Here is a 13,452-nt window from a genome sequence, read left to right on the forward strand (position 1 = left end):
ATGAGCACTGGAAGATTAAATTCCATTTTGATAAACCGCTTAAATAAATGTTCTTGTATATTTTATGTATCACTATTATTATTTATGTTTCGATGGTATTATTGAGCATGAGATAATTGATATGGAATCATTTTATCCACTACTGTTTAAACTTATTGGTTGTACTAGTTAAATGAATGCATGATTTCAGTTAAATGGTTTTGTTTGAGTCTCAGTGCATGCTAATTGTGTATTCTATATTTGAAACACGTCAATTAGGTTATTTAACCAAATTGAGGCTAAAATTTAAAGGTGAGCGCATTAATTTTATGCACATAGCATAGCCAGAAGAAGCATGTACCATTGCTTTAACTTTTACTAGTGCCAAGAAGCTCTGAATCGATCCGGTAGAAACCGCCGGTGCTACGGTTGGGTACTAGCCCAACGTAGAACCATCTCAAGCATCAACTAAAGATCATTGAACTTGTAGTAGCTTATATTTGCATAAACTGGTCATCCATCGACTGTTCAAGCTAGTTGAAGTTGGCCTGAAGCTTAGCCACTTGCTGTTATAGTTTGATTAGAGTGAATGCAAATTTTCCAGTATTGTTCAAATATAGGGTTTCTGCGAATGAAGAAACTTATAGCTGCTCCAAACAACCTTGAAAGTACATCTTTAAATGCTTTGTTCTATTAACTGAAACACACAAACTATCCTAAAGCTTAAATAGGTTCAATATGGGTTGAAGTAAACACGTTTCTTGAGATAATTAATTCCTTTTCATAATTCTCACCCAATAAAGCTTTCAGCATAAACAGTCCTAGAATAAAATTTAGGCAAGACACTTTGATTTCTTGACCTTTCGGCTTTCAACTTTTTTCCGTGCAGCTTTGAATTCGTCATCAGTGGGTTCAGAATCTGCATTACCCCCATATTTGGACACCAGTGACGAAAACATGGAATCAAAGTGATCTTTCCTCTCACTTCTGCGCTGAGATATGATTGCAAATAGATCTGATTCTGATTTCGACTGTTTAGTTGACCTGTTAAACACCAAAGAAATGCCAAATATTTCTACATCAGAACAAAGTCAAATATCTTTAAATGAAAGGAAAAGACCCCAGCGCAACACTCACTTCTTTCTTCTCAAGGGACTGGTAGGTGGCTTAATTTCAGATACTTTCTTTTCCCATTTCCGATAGGCTTTGGTTCCTTTCAATTCTCCTAAAAAAGAAGAGGAAAATCACGGAAATATCCCCATCAACTACAAGCTGTAAGAATTTAATAGGCCTAAGAATTATGCACACCCTGATTTTGGTAAGTTCAGGTCTCTATGGTAGAATAGAAGTGGAACAATACTTATGCTACATTTAATTGCACTTCCCAGACAGAAAACTGATAATGCAGCTTGCTTTAAAAAAAAGTTGGAAGAAAGCCTCACCAGCAGCTATTGCCTCATCAAGCAAATCCTTGAAACGGTGTGAGTCAAGCTTAGGATCTGAACAAAGCATTGAACAGAAGAGCCTGCCAAGGGGGCAACAGATTAGAAATGATTGGAAAAGCGTAAAGGAAACACACACACACTTATATATACACAAATTGCCCCTCTTACTTATTCATATTGCCCTTGCACTTCTTATAAAGATCGATTAAATCTTTCTTCTCTGATTCAGATCCCCTATAGTTTGCTTCAAACTCTTCAATATCAGCCTCAGTGACCTGGTGTTGATTAAACAATGAAATGGAACTAAAAGCCAAAATTCCAAAGGAAAGAGGAGTCAACAAAGAATGCTACCATTTTGTACATTGCCCTGAAAAAGGTTTTCAAATTCTCAACAACATCCCCGGCAAGGTCCTGATCAACAAATTAATAGAAACAAGTTAGAAAATGCTCCATTAGTAAAGAAATAAATTGGGCATGGCAGACTGATTAATGTTAGAATTGCTAGTACAACAGTAAGTCTTGTGAAATGCAGTTTTCAATCAAAAGGTAACAGACATATCCTAGAAGTAACATGTAACCCTAAATTTATATTACTTGGACTCGTGTAAATGTCTAAACATGTAACATGCGACACAAGTATTTTTGAACATTTAAAAATGTTTTCCATTAATTTGAAGGGGCATTGAATGATCAATATCCTCATACTTGTTGGACGCATGTATCAAACATGAGTACTTCAAGCAAAACAAAGATTCAGTTTAAAATAGCCCTGAACTGCGTTAACTCACAGCATCATCAACACAACCAGTTTGATCGTAGACTGCCCGTTTCTCCTTATCGCCAAGAATGGATATCACCTTTTGCAATTGCTGAAATTTCTCTTTAGCTTCCTGTGTATGAAGGGAATCATAACTTAACCTTATACTCTTCCATGAATAATCACATGCAGAAACAGAAAGAAACCCTAACTTAGACACACAAATGAACTTCAGCTTTTACCTCATCACCAGGATTTTTATCAGGATGCAGTTTAAGGGCCAACTTATAATATGCTTTCTTAATATCCTGCTGAGATGCTGTCTTCTCAACGCCGAGAACCTACGAGCAATCAGTCATTGTTAGGCCTCTTTGCTCAAATTTCCCATGGAAACGACAATAGAGAAAACCACCCAAAAAACTTAATAATTCACTTGGAATGAAGCAAAGAAATATTTTTGAGATGTCACATTGAACCCAAAAAAATAAAATTGAAACTCAAACCCTCATATGTGCATAATTTCAACCATTTCATTTGTTTTCTAACATAAATGGTTTCTAACTTCTAATCTAAGCCAAACAAATCATTTCTCAAGAAAACGAACAAAGACAAAGAACCACTAAACTTTGTCACGTGCAACAAATAACACATTAACCCTAAATTCCAAATCAAAATATCATATAATTAAAATTTTAGGGGGAGAAACCTCATATAAGCTCTTTCCGTTTGAAGAAGAGTGGTTTTCCACTTCTTCCTCTTCCTCGTCGCGTGAAACCCTAGATTTCTTTCTCTTTCCCATTCTATCCAAATTAAAGAAAGTAACAATTTCTTTTTTAGTTTCGAATTTTTCTTCTTAATGTGTTTCTTATGGAAGAGAACACAAGGAATTTGGGGTTTGGGGAAGTGTGTTGGTTTGTGAATTTATAGAGTAGGTTTCGAGCTTTGATTCCTTCCCGCCATTTCGGTTTTAATTTTCCCCCATTTTCCCGCTGGTTGAGGATCTGCTTTGGACAACTAAGTTGCACAGATATGGACGAAGAAATAAATACTCTATTTTTTCCCCACAATTAAAGGATAAAATGGGTTTTCTAAGCACTTTGAAAAACAAATATTAGAACAATAGAATTTTGATACTGAAGTGAGTCAATTAACTTTTTGGATTCGAATAATAAGTTTCTATAAAAATTAAATTCTAAATAAAACCTTATATATTGATTTATCTATATCTTTCTTATTTTAATCTTAAAAATAATCTTGAGTATGATCGTGAAATTCAAACATCGTCCCAATATATTTTTAAAAAATATGTTTTTATAAAATGAAAATATATTTCATTACTTTGAACAATTAATTCATTATTGCATAAATAAATCATAAAAATGATTAAATTTTGTGAAAATATATTATTTTTATTATATTATTAAGAAAACACCTTAAATACAGCCAAAAGAGAATAAATATAACAAAATTATGCATGTATGATACATAACTTGATTTTGAATAGTAAATAAATAAAAAAGAATTATATATTATTTTATTATTAGATTGAGATTGAAGAAGACTAAAAATTAAAGAATATTTGATAAATCGAAGAGTAAGATTTGAAAAAAGAGAAAAACATGATTAAATTTAATTCAAAATTAAATGAATAAAAAGAGAGTAAAAAACTAAACAATTTATGAAATTATAAAAATTAGGGGTTCTAATTATAAATATAAAAAATGGTTAAATTTAAATTTAAAATTAAAAGAATTAATAAGAAAAATGAAAAAGAGGATAAAAACTAAAATTTTTATGAAATTATAAAAATTAGGGACCTAATTATAAATATAAAAAATTAAGGACCCTAATTATAAATATAAGAAAAATTGGAGGGCCTGAGTGGCTGCTCTGGGTGCTCCCCTTTTAGCCGACCCTCATAAAAATAAGTAGTTAAACTATGTTCTTTTTTTGCTATAGGTACTTCAACTACTTTTTGGTCAAATTAGATATTTAAATTATTACATTTAATTATTTGAAGACATAATATTTTTTTCAGTTAAAAATTATTTTTTTATCAATAAGATGTTGATACGTCGTACAAAATTAAGTATTTGTTTTGATCAAAAATATTTTAGGGACTTAAAGAAAAATTGGATATAATTTAAGGACTTATTTTAATTAAATAATAATTAAGATACTTAAAAGTTATTAGTTTTATAAAAAAAATTAAATGCCTAAAACAAAAAATAACATAATTTAAATACTTTATTTTAGTTTAAGCCTAAAAATTCAAAAATATATTTGATGTGCAAAAAGATATGCCTTACAAATGCCAAGGCACTGGCAATTTATAGGAAATGAAGAGACTAGGCCGAATAAACATGTATTGGTTCGGCTAGGCACTTTCTTGAATAAATACAATGCTTGAAATGAAAAATTACAATGCTAGGATGATGTAAAGGGATGGCAATGGTTTGACTAGGCTTTGGTTCTTTTCCTAACCTAATGTTGATGATGTTTTGGCCTTGGTGTGTTTAAATGAATGGTGTAGAAGCCTTGGTCGAATGGTTATGTTACTCTTCATATTTTGGTGCCCAAATGAGTAGTGTAGAGTACATGGTCGAATGGTGAGAAACCCCTTGGAGTTTGGCGCCCTTATTTGAATTCAAAAGAAGTCACATGCTTGTTTAATGAATGCACATGGCTCCTTGATCAAGTGTGCTCTTCCATGCCTTGTAGTATGTATCCTCGGCCACATGACTTGCACATGATGCGTTTGGTGGCTTGTTAAGTAAGCTAGTACCTTAGTAAGCTAGCTAAGCGAGTGAGTAGCTTAACTAGGCACCTAGTGTCACTCCAACTACCATCAGCTACCTTGAGTCCTCAGCTACTGTTCAACTACCATTCAGCTACTGCTCAGCTACCTAAGCTACCTTCCAGATAGTGTCAGTTGTCTTATTGGTTCCGTGAGCTAAAGTGAGTTAATTTGAGCTGTAGTGAGTTTCCTTAAGTTCATGTTGAGCTGGTGTGAGCTTCCACAAGTTGAGTGAGCTTCCAATGAGCTGGCAAAAAGCTTCCAAACATCCATAACACCTACGAAGGCAATGAAAACATAAGGATAAGTTGTAAAACATAGGTAAATGGATGTTATACATATGATCACCTAAGTATGAGCTAATAATGACTTCAAATGCATAAGATGAGCTAGGATATAATGTGTATGAATTTCATGAGCTAATATATGATGCACAATCATAAAATAGGCTAATTAAATATATGAAATGCATGTCGATTGTGAGTAAAGTATATTATATCATAAATATCAATATATATAACATAATATACATGCAATTGAGCATTCCAATGACATTATCATGTTAGGTTTATGAAAATAAGTAAAGAAATGTAAGAATAAGATAATGAAAACTCTCTGGTCCTTGATGAATTCCACACTAGAAGAAAGTAAAATGAAAAGTAAAAGGTGTAGAACTAGGATCATATCACACGAGTCTCCTCCAACGTGGATACATTTTTCATAGAATGTAATTTAATATTTAAATTAATGGCCTCATGTTCTACGCAATGCGAGATTCTTGAGATATTGAAACGTTTTGGCAAATTATCTTATTTGGTATTTTGCATACCACACATTATACAAAACGCGAGGTATGCAGGTTTCCATACCAAATCACAAGTGTTTATAGGCTCATTCGAGGGGTATTTTCGAGTAGTTATTCTAAAAATTTTGTAATTTATAAGATTAGAGGCGTATTGGAATTTATCTTTCAGTTGAGACCAATATCGACACATACGAGATATTATAAGTGGGTTAAAATCATGTTGAAAATGGTTCCAAATCTTGTTTTGTGAATGAACAAAAATGTCAAAATGGTTTGATAGGTATATTTGAGGGGGGGTTTTGGGTAGTATTGTAACTTATCTTTCAATTTAGGGTAATATTGGAACATATGAAACATTGTAAGCAGGGGCAAAATCGTGTTCAAAATGGTTCCAAAGCTTGGTTTTCTACATGAATAAGAAGCTAACATGGCTTGATAGGCATGTTCAGGGAGTATTTTCGAGAAATTAGTCTGCAACTTTTCTTCATTTATAAGATTAGAGGCATAGTATTTATACTTATGTTTCAATTGAGGCTAGTATCGACACATACGAGACATTCTAAGTGGTGCAAAAATCACGTTCAAAATGGTTTGAAACTAAAAAAATATTGAAAACTAACAAATTTATTTTGTTAATTACAAAAGTAGTACATAATTTTGGCTCTCCAATTCTTTCTGTATGTTCGAAAAAATCCTAGTCATATAATTAAAATAACATAACAATAACATAACAATAAATATAATAACAAAAATTAAAATAACATAATTTCAATATTAGAAAATACAATTGCATAATTATAGTACATAAATTGCAAACAAAGTAATGTTTTCTGATGTGTTTGTTCTTATTTTTTATGGAACGAGAAGTTTCCCGAATATTCCATGTACAAGGGAAGTCCTAGGTTTTTGAGTGGGTTTGATGAAAAGAGAAGTTTCTCTAATTTCATGTGCAAGGGAAGCCATGAGTTCTTGACTGAATGTGTGTCATTTGTCAAATCAACGTAACAAGTTATAAGAAAATGATGCCACCAAAAGATGAAGTCTTTTTAGAAACAATAAGTTTCTTGAGAAGATCAGATTACTCATGTTAAAGAAGGCTCATAAAATCGACGGGTTTGATAGAGAGTGAATCGAGCATAAAAATGGAATTCAGAAATTATGCCCACGACTGCAACAACAGCCTTGTCCATTCAATTACTTATTTTTCCGCATCTACGACCGGTTTTATGGAAGAAGAGGATGCCACCATAATAAGATGCCTTTTTAGAAATGATAAGTTTCTATAGAAGATAGGTTACTTGCGTTGAAGAAGGTTGAAGAGACCAGTGGGTTTGACGGAGAGTAAATCAGACACCCTCCAATGACTTTTTTATTTGGATTAATGGTCGATTTGAGGATTTTAATAGAAAATAATGCCTTTTAAGGGTGTTATTAAATGAAAACCCACCATGTTCATGTAAAAGACTATTTTGATGAAACAAGAAGTTTCTCGATAAGGTCATGTTTGACGGAAGAAATGTGAAAGATTTACCCATAAATTTCAAAAGGTGATATCCTTATAAAAGGCATCCTTTTCGGGTTGCATAACTTATAGCATCGATGTTGACCTAAGAATCTCTAAATTTCATGCCAAGTTGTGCAACCAAAAGAAGAGCCCCTTATAAGTAGAGACATTGCGTTATTATTTAGAATGTCACCAGAAGAGGATGTCTTATATAGAGAATGATCCCATGCTTTGTAAAATGTGTTTTCCATTGAGATTCCTAACTTGAAAAGACACCTCGTGTTTTGTACAATACGAGATCTATAGAGATTCCTGACGTGACAGCATCCTAGCATACACAGTTGATTTGACATGTCAATGGCCTCGCGTTATAAAAGGCGCATGATTTCATAATAAAATAATCTATAAATATAAACAAAGATGAGTCAGGAATACACAGTTGATTTGACATGTCAATGGCCTAGCATACACAGTTGATTTGACATGTCAATGGCCTCGCGTTAAATTAATGGCAAGATTTTCTGCAACTATATTTAATTATGGAACTTATTTCTACACTCCCTTCAATGCGAAAATCAACAAAGATGAGTTATATGATTTTATTTCAATGGAGCTTAAAAATCTACACCATGACATATTTATTTGTTACAAACAAAAGTTCATGTTGTTGAGCCCGACCCTGAAGCACATTACATGTTGACTTTATCAAATGAAAGTGATCTTCAAAAAATGTTTTGTGATTGCACACGTATAGATGGTATGAACATCGAGTTAACTATAAAATTTAAGGAATAAGCATCTTCATCAAGTAACGCAGAAGCAACTCGGTTATCATAAGACCAAGAGGATAAAGAGGTAGTTCTGTTACATTACGCCCGTAAACATCGGGAGAAAGAACAAATAATTGAGGAACTTAACATCATACATTTCTACAAACTGATAATAAATGGAATTAGACTCCTCTTTTATTCATTTCAACTAATCGGAACATTGTGTAGTTCATTTTTTATTATGTTTATAAATTAATATTTAAATAAATTTTATAAACATATGATGGTTCCCAGAGTATTTATGCATCGAACCAAACAACTAATTATCATATTATTGAAGAATAATTTAAATATCGATTATTAATAATTTAAACTTAATTAATATAGCACCAGGAATCAAATTTCTGACATGGCAAAAACCTCGCATTTTGTAGAAAGCAAGGATTGTAGAGATTCTTGACGTGGCAACACCCCCGTTGTACACATCTGATTTGACAATAGGTCCCACCAAGGCGTGAGGTTGTTTAAATTTATCTATCTATATAAATGATATGATAATCATGTTGGGCGGATATCTTCATAAAAAATATTTAATGGCAAGATTTTTTTCTACAACTATGTTCCATTCTAGAATTTATTTCTACACTGCCTTTAACAAAAAGATCAAGAAATATGAATTGTATAATTTTATTTCAACAAAACTTAAAAAATTTACAAAACGACATATGACTTTTTTGCAAGCGAAAGTTCCCGTTGATGAGCCCGACCCTAAAGCACATTACATATTGATCTTATCAAATGGAAAGGACATTCGAAATATATTTAGGTCTTACAAACGTGTCAGTGGTATGAACATCGAGTTGAATGTAAAATTTGATGAAGAAAAATATTTATTAAGTAACGCAGAAGCAACTCGATTGTCCCAAGACTAAGAGGACGAAGAGCCAATTCTACTACATTATGCTCGTAAACTTCAGGACCAAGAGGAAAAAGCATCTTCATCTTCATTAGACATTTCTACAAAATATGAAGAAAAAAAAATATTCTAACTCATCTTCTATTAATTTAAACTAATTGTAACTTTAGGTAGTTTTTTTTATTATTTTTACAAATCAATATTTAAATAAATTATCATGTTGTTGAAGGATAATTTGATTGATATTTTGAATATTTGATCTATCAAAAATTAATCAATAATTTAAATTTTTTTGAATATTATATTTGATTTTACACGATCATATATTTAAAACATATAAAAAGATAATTTTTCATATATTATTTTACTTTTTTTACGACAACCGCAAACTACATAATTGTACTTTTTTATTCATCTTTCGAATTCGTTCGCTACATCAGATTGATAAGTCTTCACACTTCTTCTTCTTAAGGTTTATTTTTTTGATCCTCAACTATCAACTTTATTACCTCTTTTATGAATCCCAATCGTCATAGTCACAGTCGGAAGACCCAAAAATAAAGTTTAAAACCATAATTTTTTCCTATAAATACATGATTTTTAATAATTGAAAGACAATGTGAGGAGAAATACCAAGGCTTAAGGGCCTATTTATAGAGGTCCTTGTACCCCCAACAGGCTTGATATTTGATATATCTCGTGTTACCTGAAAAGTAAGGTCCACGAGGATTCTTGACGTGGTAGAATCTTGCTTTCTACCAAACACAAGGTCTTTTGTTTTGTATTTTTTTAAACATAAGTTAGGTGCTAATGTAGGGTAGATTACCCCTTGATTGTGGATTTAGTGAGAGACAAGTAACTGCAAGAAGATAGGTTCAAATGGAAGGCTTGGTAGTTGTTGTAAGGGTGAAATGGTGGGTTGTTTGTCATGAATATAAAATAGAATGGTTGCAAAAGTGTTTGGGGTGTGGTGATGGGCTTATGAATAAAAATGGAAGGGTTGGAATGTATCTTGAACAACTAAGGAAGAAACTAGACTATATAAAAGCCTAACACCAAATCTTATGAGTTGAACAATGGGTGGTAGTAAAGGACTCTAACCACTTTGGTATATTAAACAAAAATAACCAAGAGTACCAATGAAAGAAAGGGTTTGACGCTACAAGAACCAAAGAAACTTGATAAGTCTATAAAAGTTCAATAGAACTTAAGAAAGAAGAAAACCTTACACTTATATTTAATTATGCAAAGAGATATGCCTTACAAATGCCAAAGCATTGGCAATTTATAGGAAATGAAGGGGTTTGGTTGAATATGCATATAATGATTCAAAAAGGACACTTCCTATGAATTTTCATAATGTATGAATAAAAAATTGTAATCCTAGGCAATGAATAAGCATGATATTGGTTCGGTTGGCCTTGGTTCCTCTTCTAGCCAAATGGTGATGATGTTTCAGCCTTGGTGTGTTTAAATGAATGATGTAGAATGATCTGGTTGAATGGTTATGTTGGTATTCATTTTTGGCGCCCAAATGAGTGGTGTAGGATGTTTTGTTTGAATTCAAAAAGAAGTCACATGCTATTTAACGAAGACACATGACCCTTGATTGAATGTGCTCCTCCACGCTTTGCTATAATGTATCCTCGGCCACATTGTGTTTACATGATGCGTGTGGTGGCTTAAGTGATGACATAGGTGGCTAATGAAGCAAGCTAGCACCTTCGTAAGCTAGCTAGATGAGTGAGTAGCTTAGCTAGGCACTAAGTGTCACTCCAACTACTTGAAGTCCTCAGCTACCTTCCAACTATTGTTCAGTTACCTCAGCTACCTTCTAGCTAATGTCAGTTGTCTTCTTGATTCTGTGAGCTAAAGTGAGCTAATGTGAGCTATAGTGAACCAATTTAAGTTTATGTTGAGCTGGTGTGAGCTTCCACAAGTTGAGTGAGCTTCTAATAAGCTGCCAAAAGGCTTCCAAACGTCTATAAAATTTAAAAAGGTAATGAAAACATAAGAATGAGATGTAAAACATTGGTAAATGAATGTTACGCATATGATCACCTAAGTATATGCTAAGATATGATATATAATCTTGAAATAGACTAAGTAAATATGTAAAATACATGTTTAATGCAAAATAAAGTATATTAATCTCTAAATTTCAATATATAAAGCATGAGTTCAACTAAGTATGTGATAAGACGAATTATATTATGCATGAATCTCATATTGAAACATTCTATCAACATGTTTAACAAGTTAAGACCTGGATACAAAGCATAGTATAAGTTCATGTTATGTGATTGAAAATAAATATAAAAATGTGAGAATAAGATAAGGATAACTCCTTGTTTCTTGATGAATTCCACACTGGTCGATAAGAATATGAAAAGGAGAAAGTGTAGAAATAGGATCACATCAGGTGCAATACTGTATCTGTTGTATTTTATTTGTATGATTAAGTAAATATATTTTGTAAGTTCGATTAACTAAAAATGGTACAGGAGTTTGAGTAGCTAAAAAATTACAATAAAGTTTTTCATACATATTTGGGGATCATATTTTTCGTTTCAAGAAAAAAAACAACTAATGATGTCTATGTCCACTCGTACCGCACCATGGTGGAAAACGAGCCCGACGAGAATTCCTACAAATAAATCTATCTTCTTCATCAACATTAGCATCACCATTAACATCATCAACAACAACAACATCACCATCACCACCACCACCACCATCATGGTCATCGTCGTCACCATCTACATTGACACTAGGACCGAGAACCGATGTAGAACATGCTCTGCAGCGGTGTATGCTCAACATTGCCGCATCCAAAGTCTGTTTCCAATGAAAGAATAGATGTAGATGAAAGTGACAGATAATATGGTTGAACTGGTACATGAAGGCAATGGGAAGGGATAACCACCTCCAGACATGTTTGCCGCGCATTGGTGAAAAAACCTTCTGTTAGAGTTGGCATATACTGAAATACTAACAAAGTTAAGTAGGTGAATGTAGGTGGTGTCACCGGTATCTGATGCTTTGTTACTAACTGTGCAGGTGCTTGTGCCATTATCGATGACAAGGCTGAAGTATGTTTTCTTATTCCCTGGCTTGATTTCCCTCCACCTCTAGCACCACATTGCGTCGACGGCCGCTTTAAAGGAGGCACATAAATTTATCATGCTCGTTCCTCTCCGGTCAATATATGTGGCTTCCCATATTGTTCATACCACAATATGTAATCATTTGAAACACTATAGTCGAAGACGGGTTAACAAACGAGTCACCTATTTAATCTCTTTATCCACTGCATCACACATTCATATGGATGCATATCCCAATTAACATCCATCTTGCCCTGTCACGTTACATGATGCTAGGCGTCCAAGTCTGGTAGTGATAGAGGAATTATTTGGAGACAGTTAAATCACTGTAACACGCAATCGGTAGGATAACACTCGACTATCTCATATACTATCAATGGGACCATCAACATCCAAACTCCCAAATTGATACCTATTTCAGTCAGAGTACACAATCTAATAATATGATCATTGTTCAAAAAAATTTAAAACTAAGTTAGATAAACTCAAATTAAAAAATAATTTTTAAATTACAAAAAAATGAAATCGATTAGAATTATTACCTCGTTTGTTATCTTATCGATCAACAATCTAAAATCAAGTAAAGTTCTTTGTGGGTGGGCATGTATTAGTGTAGCAGTCCACCTATCATTCATATAGCAAAATATAATTATTTGTAAAACTCTAAAAACATATAATAATCTAAATATATAAACGTAATTTATTTTAATTACCTCTGAAGTAGTGGAAATTCAAATGGGTCAAGTGTATAAGAATCGACTGTAAAAATGACATTTGCAACCAACCCCACGATTGTAACAACATCAAGCTCCCTCCAATAACTTGTTTGTGTGTATCAACAACTTTACACAGCTCCTAGAACAAAAATGCAACATTGTCGATCCTCAACTCTTATATTTAGAGTCCTGTAAAATGCGTAGATGATATAACCAAATAAGATGCACTTTGTGTCAAGATTTATCTGGCATTAAGATCCCCACAATAACTCGTAATATGAGTACGAGCAAATTGCTATGAAATAAAAATAGTGCGAATAAATTAAAAATTATAGTAAAAAATTACAATAACATAAACTAAAATAAAATTTCAATATTATAAATAAAAATTCAAAATAAATAAACGTAGATTTCAAAAATCACCTCCTTAATTACTAGAGCATCATTTAAGGGAAGATGAGTAAAATTATCGTCTAAAAATTTAATCTTGATCTTTCCTCCACCCATATCGCTATTTCTTTGGGTAAGTTCGAGCAGTTCCTCATTCAAGCCAACTCAGTATCCATGGGCAATATCGGTTATAGTCATTTCGTCAATAGGTAGCCTAAGATGGAATGCAACATATTTAAGGGTAATAGTTGCCTCCCCATAAGGAA

At 32.7% G+C, this 13,452-nt stretch overlaps 1 protein-coding gene across 1 annotated transcript; it reads right to left on the reverse strand.

Annotated features, from left to right (window-relative positions):
* Positions 1 to 732: 732 nt before the first annotated feature.
* Positions 733 to 3,169, reverse strand: LOC120135480 (chaperone protein dnaJ 6-like). The gene is made up of 8 exons (XM_039151752.1): positions 2,888 to 3,169; positions 2,424 to 2,522; positions 2,213 to 2,314; positions 1,776 to 1,835; positions 1,593 to 1,699; positions 1,422 to 1,504; positions 1,117 to 1,204; positions 733 to 1,023 (listed from the first exon to the last, which is right to left on the reverse strand). Exons 1-8 carry the CDS (start codon positions 2,978 to 2,980, stop codon positions 813 to 815), a joined length of 843 nt encoding a protein of 280 aa, XP_039007683.1. The 5' UTR covers positions 2,981 to 3,169; the 3' UTR covers positions 733 to 812.
* Between the last annotated feature and the right edge of the window lie 10,283 nt (positions 3,170 to 13,452).

This window comes from Hibiscus syriacus, unplaced genomic scaffold (genome assembly GCF_006381635.1).
Source record: "Hibiscus syriacus cultivar Baekdansim isolate YM2019G1 unplaced genomic scaffold, ASM638163v2 tig00110610_pilon, whole genome shotgun sequence".
NCBI classification, from domain to species: domain Eukaryota; kingdom Viridiplantae; phylum Streptophyta; class Magnoliopsida; order Malvales; family Malvaceae; genus Hibiscus; species Hibiscus syriacus.